The 19,014-nt window shown below is 42.9% G+C and overlaps 1 protein-coding gene across 1 annotated transcript in view; it reads right to left on the bottom strand.

Annotated features, from left to right (window-relative positions):
* The window catches only part of PREP (prolyl endopeptidase), a 132,394-nt gene that overhangs the window by 12,310 nt on the left and 101,070 nt on the right, over positions 1 to 19,014 (bottom strand). Inside the window, exons 11-13 of the mRNA XM_065911634.1 lie at positions 6,420 to 6,556; positions 5,321 to 5,415; positions 1,982 to 2,113 (exon numbers count right to left, since the gene is read on the bottom strand). Coding sequence (XP_065767706.1) covers positions 1,982 to 2,113; positions 5,321 to 5,415; positions 6,420 to 6,556 — 364 coding nt within the window. The remainder of the gene's footprint in view (positions 1 to 1,981; positions 2,114 to 5,320; positions 5,416 to 6,419; positions 6,557 to 19,014) is intronic.

The following is a 19,014-nucleotide window of genomic DNA, read 5'->3' as shown; positions in this document are numbered from 1 at the left end:
GTTTAGAACATAGCTCTGCTTTTCATTTTGCCTAACTCTGTGTTTGTGTATGAGGTGGGTTGGTTATGTGTTCTGAGACCCCCATGTAGCTGACGTCCTACCACAGCAGCAGACTCCCGTGTGGTGACCCCCACATGGTGTAGGGGTGCCTCCTCCGTAGGCTGCATGGCCCTTCTGTGGTGGCAGGGCCAACTACTTTGGGTATGCTGGCAGGCCAGGCCTGTCTGTGCAAGAGCAGAGCTGGTGCCAGTCTGCTGGTGGGTAGAGTGCTGATGGTAGCCAGAGGGGGGACTCTGGAATGGTGCTTCTCAGCACCAGCGTCCCTGTGGTAAATCAGGTTCCCCCAAATGGCTGCCCCCAGCATCCGTGTCCCCGCTAGGAGTCCCAGTTGCCTCCTGCCCCTCTGGGAGGCTCTCCCAGATTAGCAAGCAAATTTGACCAGGCTCCTTTCAGATCACTGCCCATATGCCGGGACTCGGAGCATGTGAGATTTTGCGTGCACTCTAAGAGTGGAGTCTCCATCTCCCACAGCCCTCCCGCTCTCCTGAAAGGAAGATCAGAGGCAGGTGTTCTGGGGGCTTGTCTGCCTGGTGAGGGGGTCTCTGGACTGGGGAACCTGCTGTGGGGTCTTGAACCTCTCTCTCTTTGGGAAGGATTATCCTGCAGTTGTGATTATCCTCCCATTTGTGGGCTGCCTGCCTGAGGCTGTAGGTCTTGACTATACTATGCCTCTGCCCCTCCTTACCCATCTCATGGTGGTTCCTTTTTTGTATCTTCAGTTATAGAAAATCTGTTAGTCTTCAGGTTGTTCTCGTAGTTGTTCTGTAAATAGTTAATTTTGGTGTGCCCATGGAAGAAGGTGAGCTCAAAGGCTTGACATCTTGGCCACATCTCTACCCTTTCCAAGTTTAAACAAATTATTTTGGACATATACATTTTACCTCCATGGGAAAATGTTTTTTTTCAAGTCTATATTCTATTGGGGTAAAAAAGTTAGGGGTAGAAAAGTAAGGGAAGGAATTCAGGTTTTGACACGAGTTAGTATATTTCAAAGACAAGGAAACAGGGAATGTCAAAATCCCCTGGGAACAGAATTGAAAGCCGAAAACTGTCACATGTGCTTTTTTAGGCTGAGTCTCTTTATGCTAATCTACATTTGTAAAATGGTCCCTCGTCTCCTGGTGACACTGGAGGTGGGACCCAGCAAGCAGAGTTCAGGCCCACTATAAATGTCCACTGCAATGTTAAGTACTGCCGAGAGAGAAAGGAAAGTAAAATTTCATTAAAACTACCAAAAAATAGGAAAATCTACTTAGAGGCAGTGCCACAGAGAGGTTAAAGGAGCAGAATCTACAACCATGGTGCTAATCATCAGCCCCAGCATCACCACCACACTAGCAAGCTTCTCGACCTCTCAGAGCCCCATCTCCCAGGCTGCATGCCCGTCAAGGGCTTGGCACTGGACCTGGCACACAGGTGCTCAGCAGGTGAACTAAGTCTGTGGCTATTTCATTGCTTTTAAGCTGTGAATCCGTCTTTGCATGGACCTCATTTTCCTTTATGACTTCTTTCTCTGCACCCACAGCGTTTAGCATCCCATGGCATTAGGTATTCAACAAGCATTTATACCTAGTGATCACAGGTGGCTAGCACAGTCAGAGGGGTGTTATTTGGTTCAGTCCCATGCTGCCTGAACTGGAGAGACTTGTGGGCTTGGTCTGTGGGAAGGGAGTCCCACCCAGGGGAGGGAAGGGTGAGAACTGTGGTCCAGAAGAGCTCAGAATAGGGAGGAGGAATGGCTTCTCAGGCTCTGATGAGCTGAGTCAGTAGTTGTATCTTCATATGTCATTTATTAGATACCCAAATACAAACAGGTTTTGCTTTTTCTGTACCACTGCTACCATCCATGAGCCCAAAGTTAGAGTATCTGAAAACTCTAAGAGTTAACTAGTAAAGTACGATGAATAAACCCAATTCTCACCTACTAAGAGGCCTCCATTTGAACCTCCATTAATAGTCAGCCTCTTGGGAGACGTGTAACCTTCCTTGATAAGGTATTCAGCAGCACACTGAAAGTCATCAAAGCAGTTTTGTTTGTTGGCCAAGATGCCGCCTATAATGTGCCAAAGTGAAAGATAAGTTAATTAACAAAATACTGGAAAAAAAAAAAAAAAAAAGAAAAGAAAAGAAAAATCAACAAAAACATTTTAACCTAAGAGGAATTCAAATGATGATAAGGCATAGTTTCAGCTACTGATCAACTTAAACACAAAGAGCTAACACTACATTTAGAAAAATGCCTCAATGTATGCACTACAGAAACCCATCATCAGTACCACAACTGCTCATCCATACGGTGCCTTTGTATTTTTCTAAAACCTCTTAGAACTTAAAAGGCAAATGCCCCAAAGGGAAGAGATGATCTGTTATGATGTCAGACAACCATGAGAATAAACATGAGAAAGTATGTCATCAAAACGAACTTGTGTCCTGGGAGGAGCTGGACTTACTGACCCACAGCCTGGAGCAGAACTGAGTCCTCCGAGAGCTCCACAAAGAATGTGACGATGGAGGTGAGCTCACGGCCTCTTTCCTGGGAAGATGAAGGTGCTCTGCACAGACAGGCTCATGTCTCACCTCTCCTCTCTGCAGGACTTTGAGACGGGTAAGTGATTTTGAGAACTAAAGTTCTCTGATTTTGCCCTCAGCTATTTATTCAAGAACTTAAGTAGGAATTTGGAGAAGGGAATGGCAACCCACTCCAGTATTCTTGCCTGGAGAACCCCACGTAGATAGGAGCCTGGAGGGCTATAGTCCACAGGGTCGCAAAAAGTCGGACATGACTGAGTGACTCACACACACAGTAGGAATTAGGTGATTAGGTGGGGGAATGTTGCACAAAGTAGCTGATTAGTTTTAGTCTTTGTTGGCCCTGCAGCATGCAGGGTCTTCCCCCACCAAGGACTGAACGCATGCCCTGCTTCAGCAGAACTGCAGTCTTAACCATTGGTCCACCAAGGAAGTCCCTAGTTTTTCCAGTCTTTTTTTCTCTCTAGTCTTGAGTGAAGAGATCTCAAAGATCTCCCCAGAGAATCTCAGCTTTCTCATAGTCAAATGAACCCATTAAGAGAGGAACACCTGTAAGGTCTTAGAATATCTAAAAATAAAGGCCAAAAGTCAAAGTCATGCTCTCAAAGGAATGGATACCTGAAATAACTGCCTATGAAATGAACAAAAAGCAGACATAGATCTGATTAGATATTTGAGATTAAATATAACCATTTTTGCAGAAATTGAATTAAGGATGAAGCATACTACTGAAGAAATTTTTTCATATCAAAGCAAATGTTATTAAGATTTTAATAAGAAATTATCAGTGAATTAGAATGGCTAGGATAACTTAGTTTCCAGGAATAATATAATTTTGGGTATATGACTATATTTTTTAAAGGGCATTAAATTTTAAAACTCAATTAACAGAATGGAATCTAGATTTATCAATGTTCAAAATGACAGGGTCTAACTGAAAAGGTCCATTTGGGGTCCTTTCGCTGCCTAAATTGGGAGAAAGTCCATGATCAATCTAAACACAGGTAAGCAACTTTCAGCTTCAGTCAAGCTACAAACTTCCCTCCCCACAAGGCTTTTGGAAAATAACTTGGTTATATTTAATACAGAGATGAGAAAGTTGACCAAGACCAAGGGAGGGCACTCTTCCCTATCAGAGCTCAGTGGACCACCTAAGGAACAGAAGAATTTTACGGTGAAGGACCTGGGTCCTTTGAGAAGGCCACAGTGTCAGAAGTCCATGCAGGTGGGTGTTTTAAGTGTGAACATGAAAATTTTTAAACCAGAAAATCGGGTGAATCAAGGGCTCCAGACTTAGCATATTGGTTTGGGATGTAAATCAAACATATATGTTGAAATTTTATTTTTATTTTCCTTTTCTTAGTCATCTCTTAATATCACAGTTTCACAGTATGATTTTAGGGTAATTAAACTCTAATATCAGGTCCAAGTCAAAATTATACAATAAATTCTATGCTGTTTCAAATACAGTGACAATCAATAAAGCCTTCAGGGATGCTACCTGGCAGCAGTTGGCCCAACAATGGCTGGGGCCTCATGTGTTCACTGGGGACATTCATTCTTGCTAAGATGCTCAAGTAGTTTTGCTGTCTAACATTGGTCCTTGGGGGTGCATGCTGAAGACCCAGGGGTCAGTTCTGGGCCTTCCCTGCCTCCTGACACCTAATAGTTACTTAGGAAGAATTCTCTTTACAGATCTACCCTCATCTTTGTTGAGCTGATCTGATGCAGCACACCAGAGCCTCTGGCCTCAGGAGGCAGGGAAGAACAAGTGGGTTTATGGATCTGAAGGGTGGTCTTGGATGCTCTTCTAGTGGAGAAAGGCCCCCTTGCCTGGTGCTGCCCAATCAAGCGCAGGCAATGGGGTCTTCCCCCAGGCCTGCAGACTGTCTTCTACATGATGGCTGATGTCGAGAGGGGAGAAGCAGGGAGCTGGTGGGAGTGAAGGTGCCTCCCGCAAACATAGGAATAAGGTAAGGGAAGAGCATCTTCTTCAAGTTATTGACTTGTCTATACATTTCAGATATACAAAAGCCTGGGAGACAGGGCATGCTCCATATAGAGAGAAAAGGAAAAGACAGGGCTTTAAAAATAAGACTGCCATTAATGTTTTTAATTTCTAAAGCAACTAGAATACATGCTTCAGGAGGCCAGAGACTGAGTCATTAAAACCAGAAAAGAATAACAACTGCATTGTGTTTAATAAAACCTACACATGATAGTCCCAACAGTAATGCTGGGGGGGGATGCTCTTTGTTAGCAGTGTTGGAAAACTCGGAGAAAACAAGCAAAAGATGCCCAAACTGGGACTAGGAAAGCTCTATTTTAGAGAGATCGTTTCTCTTATGAGAAAATAACCTGGTTTTGCAGTCTGTTTTAAGAGAGCATGGCTTTCACTGTTTAGCATTATCTGGCTAACAGAGGACACAATAAATACCAAAAGTTATCCCCCAGACTCACTTCTGACAGTGATAGATAAAAATGTACCCCATATGTTGCTAAAAAAATTGGTTATGGTATGAAGGGGATGCTTCTGAAAAATATGTACTTCATTAAAATAGACTGCCAAGGAAAATGTGAAAAGACTGAGCTGTTAATTTAAACAGACCCTGAAACTACAGTTTCAATTTGGAAAGGCGGGGATACTGCCAGCAGTGTGTCTGGAAGCATCCTTGTTTTTCATCTGTCTTATCTGTGGCATATTTGTGTTTCTGCAGAGAACACGCCTCACCTTTGTGCCACGTCTCTCCGTATTCGCCACCTCCTCTGATGTTGGCCACTGCAAGGACGCCGCCCATGTGTCTCACGAAGATGAGCCTGGACACGCTGAGAGATGGTGGAAAGGTTAACCGCCCGGACGTGCCGGCGAGGGGCGCGCCGTCTCCCCCCACCACACGCACCCCTGAGGACACGCCACACGTGGGATCACCCGAACGGGAGCCCAGTGCTTACACAGTTCACGTAAGGCAAGTAGTGTAAAACTTCTGAGTGACGAACTGCAAAGCTCAGACATTTGCACGAGCATTCAGTATACCTCACTCTGACCAGCTGTCTTGGCAAACAAAACACTGCCCAGTCCCCCGAGGCAGCCCTGGTGTGAACACCCAGTATCTGCCTCCAAATTAAGTTGGAGAAAAGAAAGCAAGCTCTTTCTGAAGTATGAATTTTACACAGGTTTTCTAGAGATTTACATGGTAAACTAGGCGTGAGAGAGACAGAGGAGATCAAGGACACAGAACCAGAAAACAAGAACGGAGTGCCAGGGCTGGAGGATGCTTTCTAGAAATAAACAGAAGAAACTGTGGCACAAAGCTTCTTGACAAAATTTAGATTTTGTTTTCCTCCTCCTCTTTCCACTGACCCTAACAGTATTAGTACTGAGGTTATTTCTCTGCTTGCTGTAACTGAAATTAATTTTGCTTTGAAAACTCTCTCTGAAATTTTATCATTCAGTAACTGGGGAAATGACAGTCTTCGGCAGCCCAAGGCTCCGGATGGTCTGGGTGCTAACTTTCTGGATGCTGAAGATCAGAGGAAGGTGATCTTCAGACACTCATGTGGTCTTTCCTCCAACATTTTTCCTACACCTTGGATGGTCTCTGCTGAAACTACCAGCATATCCACTGGCTCAGAAAAGAAAACGTGTAAGTACACTTCCTTACTCATCTCAATTCCCAACACAGAACAGGCTTAATAAACACACGCAAGGAACAAAGACGAGATCTGTGGGGACCAAGGGAAGAGGTTTCAGGTGCAGACACAGTCTAGATCAGCCTCTGGCTTCTCCTACTGTTTGGAGAAGATCAGATACACAGAGGTGCCACGCTTACCTGTAGTTGGGTGTGATAGATATGTTGAAGCCACCGTAGCCGTATAGGAAGGCAGGGTGAGAGCCATCCAATTTTATGCCCTTTTTATGCACGATGAACATCGGAATCTTTGTGCCATCCTTGCTAGGGTAGAAAATCTAGAACAAAAGAAAGCAGAGTAGTTAGATTTCACATTCCTGAGGAAGCACCTGAATGCTTTTACACGGGAAAAGTAGGTAGCAAATTCTTTAAGACGCAGAGTGGCACAGTGAAAATCCAGTACCACTAAAGGGCTAGGTGATGACAAAGCATATTTCAGTTTTTATGGAGACAGTGTGGAGCAGTGAACTCAGGCAGACTTGACTTTGAATTCTTATTCACTAGCAAAAGCTAGGTGACGCCGGGCAAGTTGTCTGTTCTCAGCCTTATTTCTTTATCCCTAAAATGTGGCTGTCATGCCCAGCTCTTAGGGTCTCCATGAGGCCCAACTAAGAGAAGAGGCACTCAGTTCTCTGCTCCTGAGCATCCCCCCAAGCACTGGAAAATCAGATTTGGCTCTTCTATCAAACAGTCTGATTGAGGAAGACGATTTCTCTAGGAGAGACAGTTGATATTCAACTTCCTTTTTAAATGTTAAGACACTCAACTCTTCTTCATTTTTCTATGTTCAACTACTAAATAAATGTTAGCAACAACAAAATGTGTGTGAGCTTTATAGAGCAGATGAGGAACAACCCAGAAATCCTATTATCTTGATTAAACAATGACACTTTCTCCAGTATTGATAATGAAGGAGAAGCTCCTCATTTCCTTTTCTTCCCAAACCTGGCCCAACCAAAAAGCTCCACCTCAGAATCTACACTAGTGGTTCTTGAACCTTATTGGTTGGACCTAAGCATCTGGCATAAACTTGTTAAAAATGCCATTTTCCTAGGCATCATTCCTAGGAATTCGGACCCCAAGGTGCAGGATGGATGCCCAAATCTGCAGATTCAGCACATCTGCTGGCTCTTCTGATGCAGGTGGATCTAGGCTCAAAAAACTAGTCATGCTGTTGAGTTGTATCATCCCCTCTAGCCTCCTCAGTTACATCAACCAAAAGCAGGTATTTTCCCACAGTCCTTGATAATTCAATCTGAGACTCTACTTCTCTTGACCCAGTTCTCCTGTGATTTTCTTTAGTGACTAGTGATTTTCTTTCAGTGAGTGGTCCACCTATCCTGCCTGGATGCCTTTACAGGCCCGATGTCTGCCGCCACCACACCCTATCCACTTGTTCATTCAAATATCTGCTGCATGTCCATTATGTACCAAGCATGGTGCTGAGACATACAGATGAATTCGACCTGGATAATTCCTTCTGTCATGGACTTAACGTCTCCAGAGTCAAGTCGGCAGGTACTGCAAACACCCATCCCTTGGCCCTTAGAACTTGGAGCTCTTCTGAAAGGAACTCATTTCCCCAGTGACTCCAACTTGTTCTTGTTCTTGCTCTACCTTCTCTTCCTTACTCCTGAGGTATCTGCCTTTTTTCTTTCCTTTAAAAAAAAACTTTCATTACAAAACTCAAACAGTGCTCTGTATCAACCTAGAGGGGTGGGATGGCGAGGGAGACGGGAGGGAGGTTCAGAAGGAAGGGGATATATGTATACCTATGGCTGGTTCAGGTTGCGGTTGGACAGAAAACAACAAAATTCTGTAAAGCAATTATCCTTCAATAAAAAAATAAAACAACAACAACAAACTTTCATTACAACATTCAATCCCTTATATCTCTCCGGCTCTGTCAGCCTCCCTTGGGTTTTCTTGCCCAGCTTGTGACCCTTAGGGTGACCCTTGTCACCCGTAAAGTATCACTAATGCCTGAAATCCTCTAATTCTAACCTAACCAACTGGGTTCCTTTTCCTCCTCTGGGCTGCTAGGCACTCAGGAAGTGCCAATTCACTTAATTACAGATTAATAATAGTTGAAGTCATGGGTTCTGACCTTATGCCTTTTTTCTAATCAATTCGAGTAGCTGTTTCCAGTGTTTTCCATTTTCCTCCATGCCAAGCATCACCCATTTGCATCTGCTGCTCTTTGGATCTGGCTTTGCCTATCTTCACGGGAGTCATCTGTTGGAATTCTTGAAAAACCTTCTGCCACCTTCACTTACCCTCTGAACCCCAGAAGGGTCATCTGTTGGAATTCTTGAAAAACCTTCTGCCACCTTCACTTACCCTCTGAACCCCAGAAGGGTTCACTACTACTGCACTTTTCTGATCACCACAAAATTTTCTTTTTGTATTGTCTCCTTTTCCTTGGCATACAAACAAACTCACATTTCTTCCATCCCCAAATCTTTTGCACCACCCTGTCTGCCCCTCAAGCTAAATTTCCATCTCCTGCTTTCTTCCCGATCAAATATATCCACAGTAACCTACACCCACAGCTCACACCGGCCTGCCTCCTTCAGGACTGTCCCCATCACCACCCTTCAAAGGGCATCAGTGAAAGTTTTTGTCTTTGCCTCTCCATCCATACCTCTACCCTAGTGGTGTAGATCCTTCTGAACTTTTTCACATGCTTATAGAGACATACCTATTTACACATATTCACATACACAGGTTATTATTAAATGGCAGTACATCATAAAATCAGGCAAATGCTGGGATAAAACTTATTTTGCTTCTCCCCAGTCAGCTATATATTATGGAATTCTTTCCAGGTTAAGATACACAGACTTAAAACTTCACTAAAAAACTTCATTGGATTTAACCATTTTGATCACCAAAAGCTATTCAGACAATTCTTTTTCTGTTATTAACAATGATGGAATAAATCCCTTTTACATAAAAGGGATTATATACTCATGACTTCTGTAGGATATATTCTTAGACATGAGATTGCTAGATCAAAGTGTACATGCATTTAAAAATTTAACAGAGGAATTAGAGTCAAGGTGGCAGAAGAGGAAGATGTGGAGTTCACCTCTCCCACATCAAGAATCTACAAATGAAACAGTTCTCACAGAGCACCTGCTGAACACTAGCAGAGGACCTCAGATAGCTAAAAGGACAAGAGAAATTCCTGCACAACCAGGTCGGATGAAAGAAAGAAAAAGGAATGAGACGGACCCTGCACCCCTGGATGGGGAATTGGAGGAGAGGAGAGGGTCCCACACTCAGAGAAGCCTCCTCACGAGCGGGGAGACCAGCTGGGACACACAGGGAGCTCTGGAGACTTGGAGGAGAGCGCAGCAACTGGTCAGCGGCAGGCAGAACAGAGTAAGACCCACACGGGTGGTCTGTGCCATACAGATGGCTGGAAAAGCACATGACAAGATGCTCAACATCATGAATTACTCGAGAAATGCAAATGAAAACTACAATAAGGTGTTACCTCACAGCAGTCAGAATGGCCATCATGAACAAAATCTGCAACAATAAATGCTGGAGAGGGTATGGAGAAAAGGGAACCTCCTGCACTGATGGTGGGAATGTAAATTGGTACAGTCACCATGGCGAACAGTATGGAGGCTTCCTAAGAAACTAAAAACAGAACTACCAAATGAGCCAGCAATCCCACTCCTGGGCATCCATCTGGAGAAAACCACAATTCAAAAAGAAGGTGCACTCCAGTGTTCACTGCACCGCTATTTACAATAGCGAAACATGAAAATAACCAACAAAAGAGGAATGAATAAAGAAGACATGGTACATAAATACAACAGAACACTACTCAGCCATAAAAAGGACGAAATGCCATTTGCAGCAACATGGATGACCCTAGAGACTGTCATGCTGAGTGAAGTCAGAGAAAGACAAATATTGTCTGATGCTGCTTATATGTGGAATCTAAAAAAAAATTAAAAAGATAAATAGACTTATTTACAGATAAGAAATAGTTATAGATGTGGAAAACAGTCCTATGATTACCAGAGGGGAAAAGGGCGGAGGGATAAATTGGGAGACGGGACTGACATATACACACACTACATATAAAATAGATAATAAGGGCCTACTCCACTAGCACCTCCTGGGAAGCACTAGGGGCTTCCCAGGCAGCTCAGATAGTAAAAGTGTCTGCCCGCAATGTGGGAGACCTGGGTTCGATCCCTGGGTTGGGAAGATCCCCTGGAGAAGGAAATGGCAACCCACTCCAGTACTCTTGCCTGGAAAATTCTATAGGTAGAGGAGCCTGGTAGGCTACAGTCCATGGGGTCGCAAAGAGTCAGACACGACTTAGCTGACTTCACTTTCTTTCTACTAGCACCAGTAGCACAGGGAACTCTACTTAATACTGTGTAATGACTTTTATGACCCAAGAGTGGGTGTATGTATATGTATAACTGATTCATTGTGCCACAGAGCAGGAAGAAATACAACTATAAATCAACTATATTCCAATTTAAAATAACCCAATAGATTCTGGCAAATAATTTTCTAAAGATGGTATGTCAACTTGTAGCTCCTAATGACAGTAAGTGTCCATTTCTTATTAGTAGTTCATGTTAAGATGGATTTTAATTTTTGTTAGCTTAGTAGGCAAACATTATCCTATTATTATTTTAAGAATCAGTTTTAAAATTAGCAAATATTTTCATCTGTTTATTGGTCATGTTATATCTCTTCCTCAGAGAACAAAGTGTGCTTTCTTTTCTGATCAATTAACAGACACTCTTCTTACATTAAGGGTATTTACCTTTTTTTCTGCCATATATTTTGTTTGTATTTCCTCCCACGCTATAGCCGGTGTTTAAAGTTTCTTTGTGGTATCTTGAATATAGACAGACAGCACATATACAGATAGGACTCCATCATCCCCAACTATAAAAGCATTATCTACATTTTCATTTAGAATTTTTTACATTTATAGTTATAATCCAAATGAAGTTTGTTTTTACATATAGTCTGGTATCTAACTACTTTCCCCCAAATAGTCAACTATTCTACACCATTTAATGAAGAGTAGTTCTTTTCCCCACTGTTTAGAAATGCCATGTTCAAATTGGTATCTTCCCAGGCCTTATCCATTTTGATCCCTATCTGGCAACTACTTCTTTGGCTTCCTGTGTGGAGTATCTAATTCTTTTTCAACCTTTCTAACTGATCCATTACTAGCTCTTCTTCCTGCTGCCAAATGGTACTGTTTTGCACTTTTCTATATGTGGCATTCTCTTTTCTCTCTGCAAACTCCCATTTGCCATCTCAGAGAGCTCCAGTAAACTGCTGTGCTAAGGACCTCCACGTCCACATCTGCAGGTCCCTGTGATCAGAAAGCCCCTCGGGGGGCTCCACGCTGAGGGCTGAGCGCTCACAGGGCAGTGGCCCGTCTGCATCTCCAAGGCAGCGTGCTCTAGGTCTGCCTAGTTCAGGCTCCTCTGTCTCATCTCAGCTGGTAGCAGCAGCTCTTCATTCACTGTCTCCTCAGCCACCCGACTGCCAGCTCTCAGAAGCACGATCTTGTACCAAGGACCCCACACCCAGGCAGGCGCTCTGTCCTTTCTCTTCTCAGCCCCTCCTCGCCCATGGGGACCCTGCTCAGGACCTCTGCTGCACTAGCCTCAACCCCACCTGGTACTCCTGGCTCCTCTCACTAGCTACAGTGAAGCTATGGCAGGAGCAGTACAAACCTTGAACTATTATTAGTAGCATACAATGGCCAAAATGTACTTTATATATTTATGTGCTTACAGAAGCCATCAGCGCTTGAAGAGGAGGCAACTGCTGAAGCTTGAACCCATGGGCTATTTTCAGTAGGTTATTGCTACACCACCACCCAGGTTCCAGCTAAAGAGCAGAGACTTACTTTTCCCCCTCATAGCTGAAACCAAGTGAGAGCAAGCTGACAAGCCACATCCATTCCTTCTGTCCACTGTGGGCGGAATGCCAAAGCCATGAAGGAACCCTTAACGGACAGGACAACAAAGTGCTCACATGGGATCCAGCAGACATCCACTTGAGTAACAGAAAAGGTCTGCCCGTCATCCAGGGCCCACAGCTCATCACGTGACGGGTCTTCCCCGTTTTCATCAGCGGCAGAGCAAATGGTTCATGCGACAGATCCAGCTCAACCAGGGACCTGTGATACCAACGTTAGCACCAGGGGCTTTGCCCTGGCACCCCTGTCCACCTTCACAGACACAAGCACCACTGAAGAATCTAAGACTGTCTCTGGCAGCACCCATGAGACCACTAAGAGGGACCAGGCATGTGACACAGCCTTCGTCAGGGGCACCACAGATGAAAAAGAAGCATCAGAACAGCAGCTTAAAGCCACAGTTAGTTCTAGGCATTAGTAAGCCAATTAGAGACGGACCAGACACTGACTTGAGAAAGCTTCCTCCCTAAATTCTGAGTTCCTCCCCTTTAAAGTTTATATACTTCACTTTGGAGAGTCTCACAGCAGCATGACGACGCTAGTTTACATTTGAAACCAAGAACGTGTGCACATCCAGGCAATATGGAATCACACTCTCTGGGAAGCCCACGCTATTTCCTGATGGAGGACAGAGATGGGTATTTTCAAGTAGTCACAAGCTCTGCTGCCTGGCAAGGAAAGTTGGTGCCAGCTCTTTCTCAGCCCTGGGTGATCAAGGTGATCACCCCAAATTCTGGGGATTCAAACTGTTTCAGATACAAGGAGGGACTGTCATTCTGGGACCTCACCTAGTGGGACACCCTATCTTATTTCACAAAGGACAAACCCAAGATCCATAAAGTACCAGTCAACCTAACACTGCCAGCTTACATAAAATTACCAAGTCCCTGGTCCAGAGTTTCTTCTACTCTGTTACAAAGTAATTCACTTCAAGCTATTGCTTCCTTAAGTAATTACCCCAAAATTTGCAACTATTAGAAACTTTGTAATAGATTCTTCCCACCCCCCAAGACAATGATTACTAGACTTTAGGGAATCCAAGGGACAAATATTCTGGCAAAAATACTGTGCTTTATATTGCTTTTTTGTTTTTGTTACCCTCTTGAAAAGGAGACTCAGTGAAGCATGTCAAAAGCCTTATTCCAGTTATAGGGGTTATTGTTTATTATTACTGTTTTAAACAGAATAAGTCTGCTTGGAAAGATGATCCTTCTCAAAAACAATCATCAGTGTACAACCTTGAGGACAGATTATTTAAACAATAATACAAATCTCACTACATCTACTAAAAAACTCAGTTTCAATAGCAAAAGGCACAAATCACTTCAGAAATGAAACAACGCTTGAGAGAACCGTAAGAAAACCCTACTGCTAAGTCATCAATTTAAAGCAGCTTCTAATTTTGCATATTAAAAACCATTATTCTAGTGAATGATTGTTTAACAGAGAGCTCACAGATCTTGAGCTGAATCTTTTAAAGTAAAAACTCTTGAGGAAAAGAGGAAATGTCGGAAAGGACCCATTTCTATTGTCAGAGTGACTGTGCAGAGGCATTGCCAGATAGAAGGTGGTTTTACCCTGGACACAGGCGCCTTAACACACGGATCTGGTTTCACATAATAGATAAACAGAAACATCTTCCTTTAAAGGAAGAGGAGGAGCTAGTGAACATAACAAATGAAGGAAACACTACTGTTCTTCAAGAGAATGAGAACATCAGCTCTCTATGCTGAAATGACTACTTTTCTGGAGATAATACATTTAGTAATAAGACCAATTTTACTAACATATTCAAACATGGGCAGCCACTTAAGTTCCCCACGCAATCTTCACGCCCACAGTGGACCTGGTTCAGATTCGGTGCTCTCTGAGCCAAACACCAGGACTCTCGTTATCACTGGAACGTGCTCATCCACGGAAGACGGAGGGAAACTGCAAAGGGCAAGCCCTCCACAGAGAAGAACGTCTGGCGATAGCGACTCCTGTCTAATTTTAGAGCCTGACAGGTTGAAAGGAGAATGTTCACAGAAGGGTGCTGAGCTTCCCCTTTCATCAGACGTGACAGGGGCCACTTGTGTGGCCTGTGCTAAGTGTGGCAAATACATGTGACGCGGAGCAGAGCTGCTCAGAGATTCCACGCTCGACGGAACAGGCAACAAGACACACCCGAAGAGCTGGGCAGAAGGCAGCCTCTCTGCCCGGACGAGCTTGTAAAACAAGTGTGCAGAGGACTTGGGAAGGCGCTGCACATTTCGGTGCGGGCTGGGGTTAAAAATACTAACCTGACGTTAAAAGCTTGGAATCCCATCTCTTTTCCAGACTTTTACCTTTGGAGGAGTGGGGAGGAGTCTGAATCACCTTTGGGCAGGAAATATAAGGGGAAGTGTCTATTTCATTGTTTTACTCTGCTTTCCAAAGGACGGGTGGACATTCTTGTGACTGACACTGGAGATTTAAAAAGCTTCCACGGGGCACCTCAGTGACGGCAAAGCCGGTCTATTTAAAGATCTATTATAATGTGGGGGACATTTCTTGCTAAGGGCTACATACTATTATAATTTGGGGGACATTTCTCGCTAAGGGCTACACACGATTTCTGCAGAAACGCACCAGCTCTGAGAGGCGTGGCCATCTGTTCCTTGGAGTAACAGACCTGTTCCCCGTCTCAAACCGCAGCAGGAAGAGAAACAGAAAGTGGAAGGGTCTCACACGAGGACAGACAGACAGCGGCAGAGGCACCAGGGGAACACGCGCTTTGGTGAGGGTTTACAGTCCAGAGGTAAGTGCACGTGTGCTCCGTCGTGTCCGACCCTTCGTGACCCCACGGACTGCAGCCCATCAGGCTCCTCTGCCCAGGGGTTTCCCAGGCAAGAACCCTGGGCCGGGGTGCCATCTCCTACTCCAGGGATCTTCCTGGCCCAGGGCTCAAACCTGCGTCTCCAGCACTGGCAGGCGGGTTCTTTACACTGAGCTCCCTGGGGAGCCCTAGTTTAGAGGTGGTCATGTGTTTTAAGGTGAAAAGACAGGAGCTATGACTTGTCTGCAGAACAGAAAACCCACCTTCAGTCTCACTGCCCTGCTTTCCTTGTGGTCAGGGCAAACCGATATTTTCATAAAAGTGAAGGACCTTCTAACTGAATGGCTCAGAGAAAGCAGCCTCTGTTTTTCCCACCGGCACTGTTGCCAAGGTCCTCTCACTGAATGCATACAGCGCCCTATCCTGAGGCTCACCACAACGGTCTTTAGGCTGCACGCGGGGTGCACGTGCGCTTGTTTTGTTCTTCATGAAAACAGCACGATGAGTCATCCTCGGGGGTTACAAGCACTGCAGTGTGTATGTTCAATAAGCATTTGTCGAATGAATAAATGAGCTAGAACTGTATATTAAACACTCTGATCCTACAAATACCGATACACCAGCCTGCCTCAGTTCCTGAGGTTCAGAGTCATCGTGGGTGCCTCTCACACATCATCTCAGCTATCCCCGCCCATCCACGTGGCGGCCTTGTCTCTCAACAGGCCTCTTGTTTCCAGTCTTTGGATACTTCTTACTATATTAATCTCCTCAAAACCAAAACTAATGCTCCTCTTAATCCAGGTCACTCCCCACTGAAAACATGCAATGACTCTCCACTGTCTACAAATGGAGCCCACGTCTGAGATCAGCAACTGAAACTCTCTGCTTTCTCCTTTCAACCTTTGTGAATCCTTTCTAGCTATCTTCTCCAATGAAATGCCATTTCTCCAGACCCCTGCCCACAATGTCACATCCTATACGGACTAAAGTATGACTTGAAAAGAAAAAAAATCATTGGCTCTTAGGAATTCACTTGTTTGACCCCCATTCACACTCCTACCCAATGCAGGCGTCCCCAAAGCTACATCTCGGGAAGGTTCAACCTTTGTTGGGTATGTCTAGTAATGAGAAAAGATTTGCAACAGCACATATGCAAGGTCATTTCATTTAGAAATTCTCTACCTGAGAAAGTCAAAACAGCTGAAAATGCAGGGGATAGATGTTAATCAAGGTTCTGGAGATAGAACCTAGTAATAGTAAACTCCTATACAAGCTAACTATAAACTAAACTTTCTATACATTTAAGGACAAATAGTAAAATGCTTGCCAGTATCTATATTTTTTGCAATAGAGTTTTCTTTAATCTTTACTTTGGTCAAAATATACGTTATTTATTTTACTTGATTTGTTTAAAACACTTATATAATGTTTTCCCTGTGTACCAAGCACTACTCTGAGGGCTTTATAAATATTTCCTGATTTTAATTCAGACATTAAGTCTGTGTCATGAATACTGACATTTTTTAGGGAAGTCACAGAGAAGTAACTAAGTCATATATCTCATAAGTGATGGAATAGGGATTCGAACCTGGGCTGTCTGACTACAGACTCCATGCTCCCAGCTATTCTAAACAAGGAATTAGCAAATCCTCTGGCCCTTCCGCAAGGGCTCCTCCTGAATCCTCAAGGGCACATTTACTGTGCCCTCAGGCATCTCCCTTCTGAGGCTGTGCACCTGTTTACATCCATACCTAACATCTGTGCCCAGAATACAGAAGCTCTTAGAAACAAACATTGGATAAATGCACAAGTGAATGCTCAAACTGGACCCTATGCTTCAATAAAACACAAGAAAAAGTTATTTTAAGTGCCAGTTCATTAAAAGATATTAGCAAACCGAGATCAACAACATATTGAACAGACCATATATCACAATCCAGTGGAATTTATTCTAGGGATGCAAGGATGATTCACTACTCACATATCAGTCCATGTGATATACCACATTAGCAAAATGAAGGATAAAAATCTTATAAAGAAAAAGCATTTGAAAAAATTCAGTATTTATTTAAAATAAAAACTCTCAACAAAGCAGGTATAGAGGGAACAAACCTCAGTATAATAAAGGCTATATACAACAAGCCTGCTGCTAACATCATACCCAATGGGAAAAAGTTGAAAGCTCTAAAGTCAGGATCAAGACAAGGATACCCATTCTTGGCACTATTACTCACCATAATATTGGAAGTCCTAGCCAGAGCAATTAGGCAAGAAAAAGAAGTATCCATATTGGAAAGGAAGAAGTAAAACTGTCACTGTTTGCAGATGACACTATATCATATATACAAAACCCCTAAAGACTCCATCAAAACACTGTTAGAACTAATTCACAAATACAGTAAAGTGGCATGATATAAAACCAGTACACAAAAATCGGTTACATTTCTTTACACTAATAATGAACTGTGAGAAACAGAAATCAAGAACACATAAATGGAAAGACATTCTATGTCTATGAATTGGAAGAATATTGTAAAATATCTGTATTTCCCAAAGCAGTATACAGATTGAATGCAATCCTTATTTAAAAAAAAAAACCCAATGGTATTTTTTCACATAAATGGGGAAAAAAGTCCTAAAACTTGTATGGAGCCACAAAAGACCTGAACAGCTAAAGCAATCTTGAGAAAGAACAAAGCTGGAGGCAATCATATGGCCAGATTTCAAACTATATTATAAAGCTATAGTAATCAAAACAGTATGGAACTGGCCTAAAAACACACATAGATCAGTGTAACAGAACAGAGAACCCAGAAATAAATTCATGCTCATATGGCCAACTAATTTATAACAAAGAAGCCAAGAATATACAATAGAGAAAGGACAGTCTCTTCAATAAATGGTTTGGGAAAACTGGACAGCCACATGCAGAAAAATGAAAATGGACTACTATCTTACACCCTAAACCAGAATTAACTCAATACAAAGACTTGACCATCACACCTGAAACCATAAAGCTTCCAGAAGAAAACATAGATGTAAGTTTCTTGACATGACTCTTGATGATGATTTTTAAAAATATGACACCAAATGCAAAAGGAACAAAAGTGAAAATAAATAAGTGGGACTACATCAAGCCAAAAAGCTTCTGCACAGCAAAGGAAATCGTCAATAAAGGGAAAAGCAACCTACTGAATGAGGGAAAATAACCATAAATCATGTACCTGATAAGGGGCTACTCTCCAAAATATGCAAAAAACTCATACAACTCAATAGCAAAACCCAAATAATCCAATTAAAAAACGGGCAGAAGACCTGGATAGCCATTTTTTTTTCAAAGAAGACATACAGATGGTCAATAGGTACATGAAAAGATGCCCAACACCATTAATTGTCAGGGAAATGAAAATCAAAACAATGGGATATCACTTGTTAGAATGGCTATTATCAAAAACACAAGAAATAAGTGTTGGCAAGGAGGTGGAGAAAGGGAACTCTTGTGTACTGTTGGTAGAAATATAAACTGGTGCAACCATTATGGAAAATGATATGGAAGTTCCTCAAAAAATTAAAAATAGAACTACCATATCATGTAGCAATTCCACTTCTGAGTATTTATCTGGAGACAGTGAAAATACTAATTTAAAAAGATATATGTACCCCTATGTTTACTGCAGCATTATTTAAAATAACCAAGATATGGAAACAATCCAAGTGTCCCTCAACAGATAAATGAACAAAGAAATTGTGAGATACACACACACACACAAGGGAATATGATTCAACTGTAAAAAGGAATGAATCTTGCCACAACATGTATGGACCTTGAGGACATTATGCTAAGTGAAATAACTCATACAGAGAAAGACAAATACCATATGATCTCTTATAAAAGAGATCTAAGAAAACAAAAATTAAGCTCACAGATTCAGAGAACAGACTGGTGGTTGCCAGAG

Source organism: Muntiacus reevesi, chromosome 19 (genome assembly GCF_963930625.1).
Source record: "Muntiacus reevesi chromosome 19, mMunRee1.1, whole genome shotgun sequence".
Lineage (NCBI taxonomy): Eukaryota > Metazoa > Chordata > Mammalia > Artiodactyla > Cervidae > Muntiacus > Muntiacus reevesi.
This window is presented reverse-complemented; position numbering and strand designations above follow the sequence as displayed.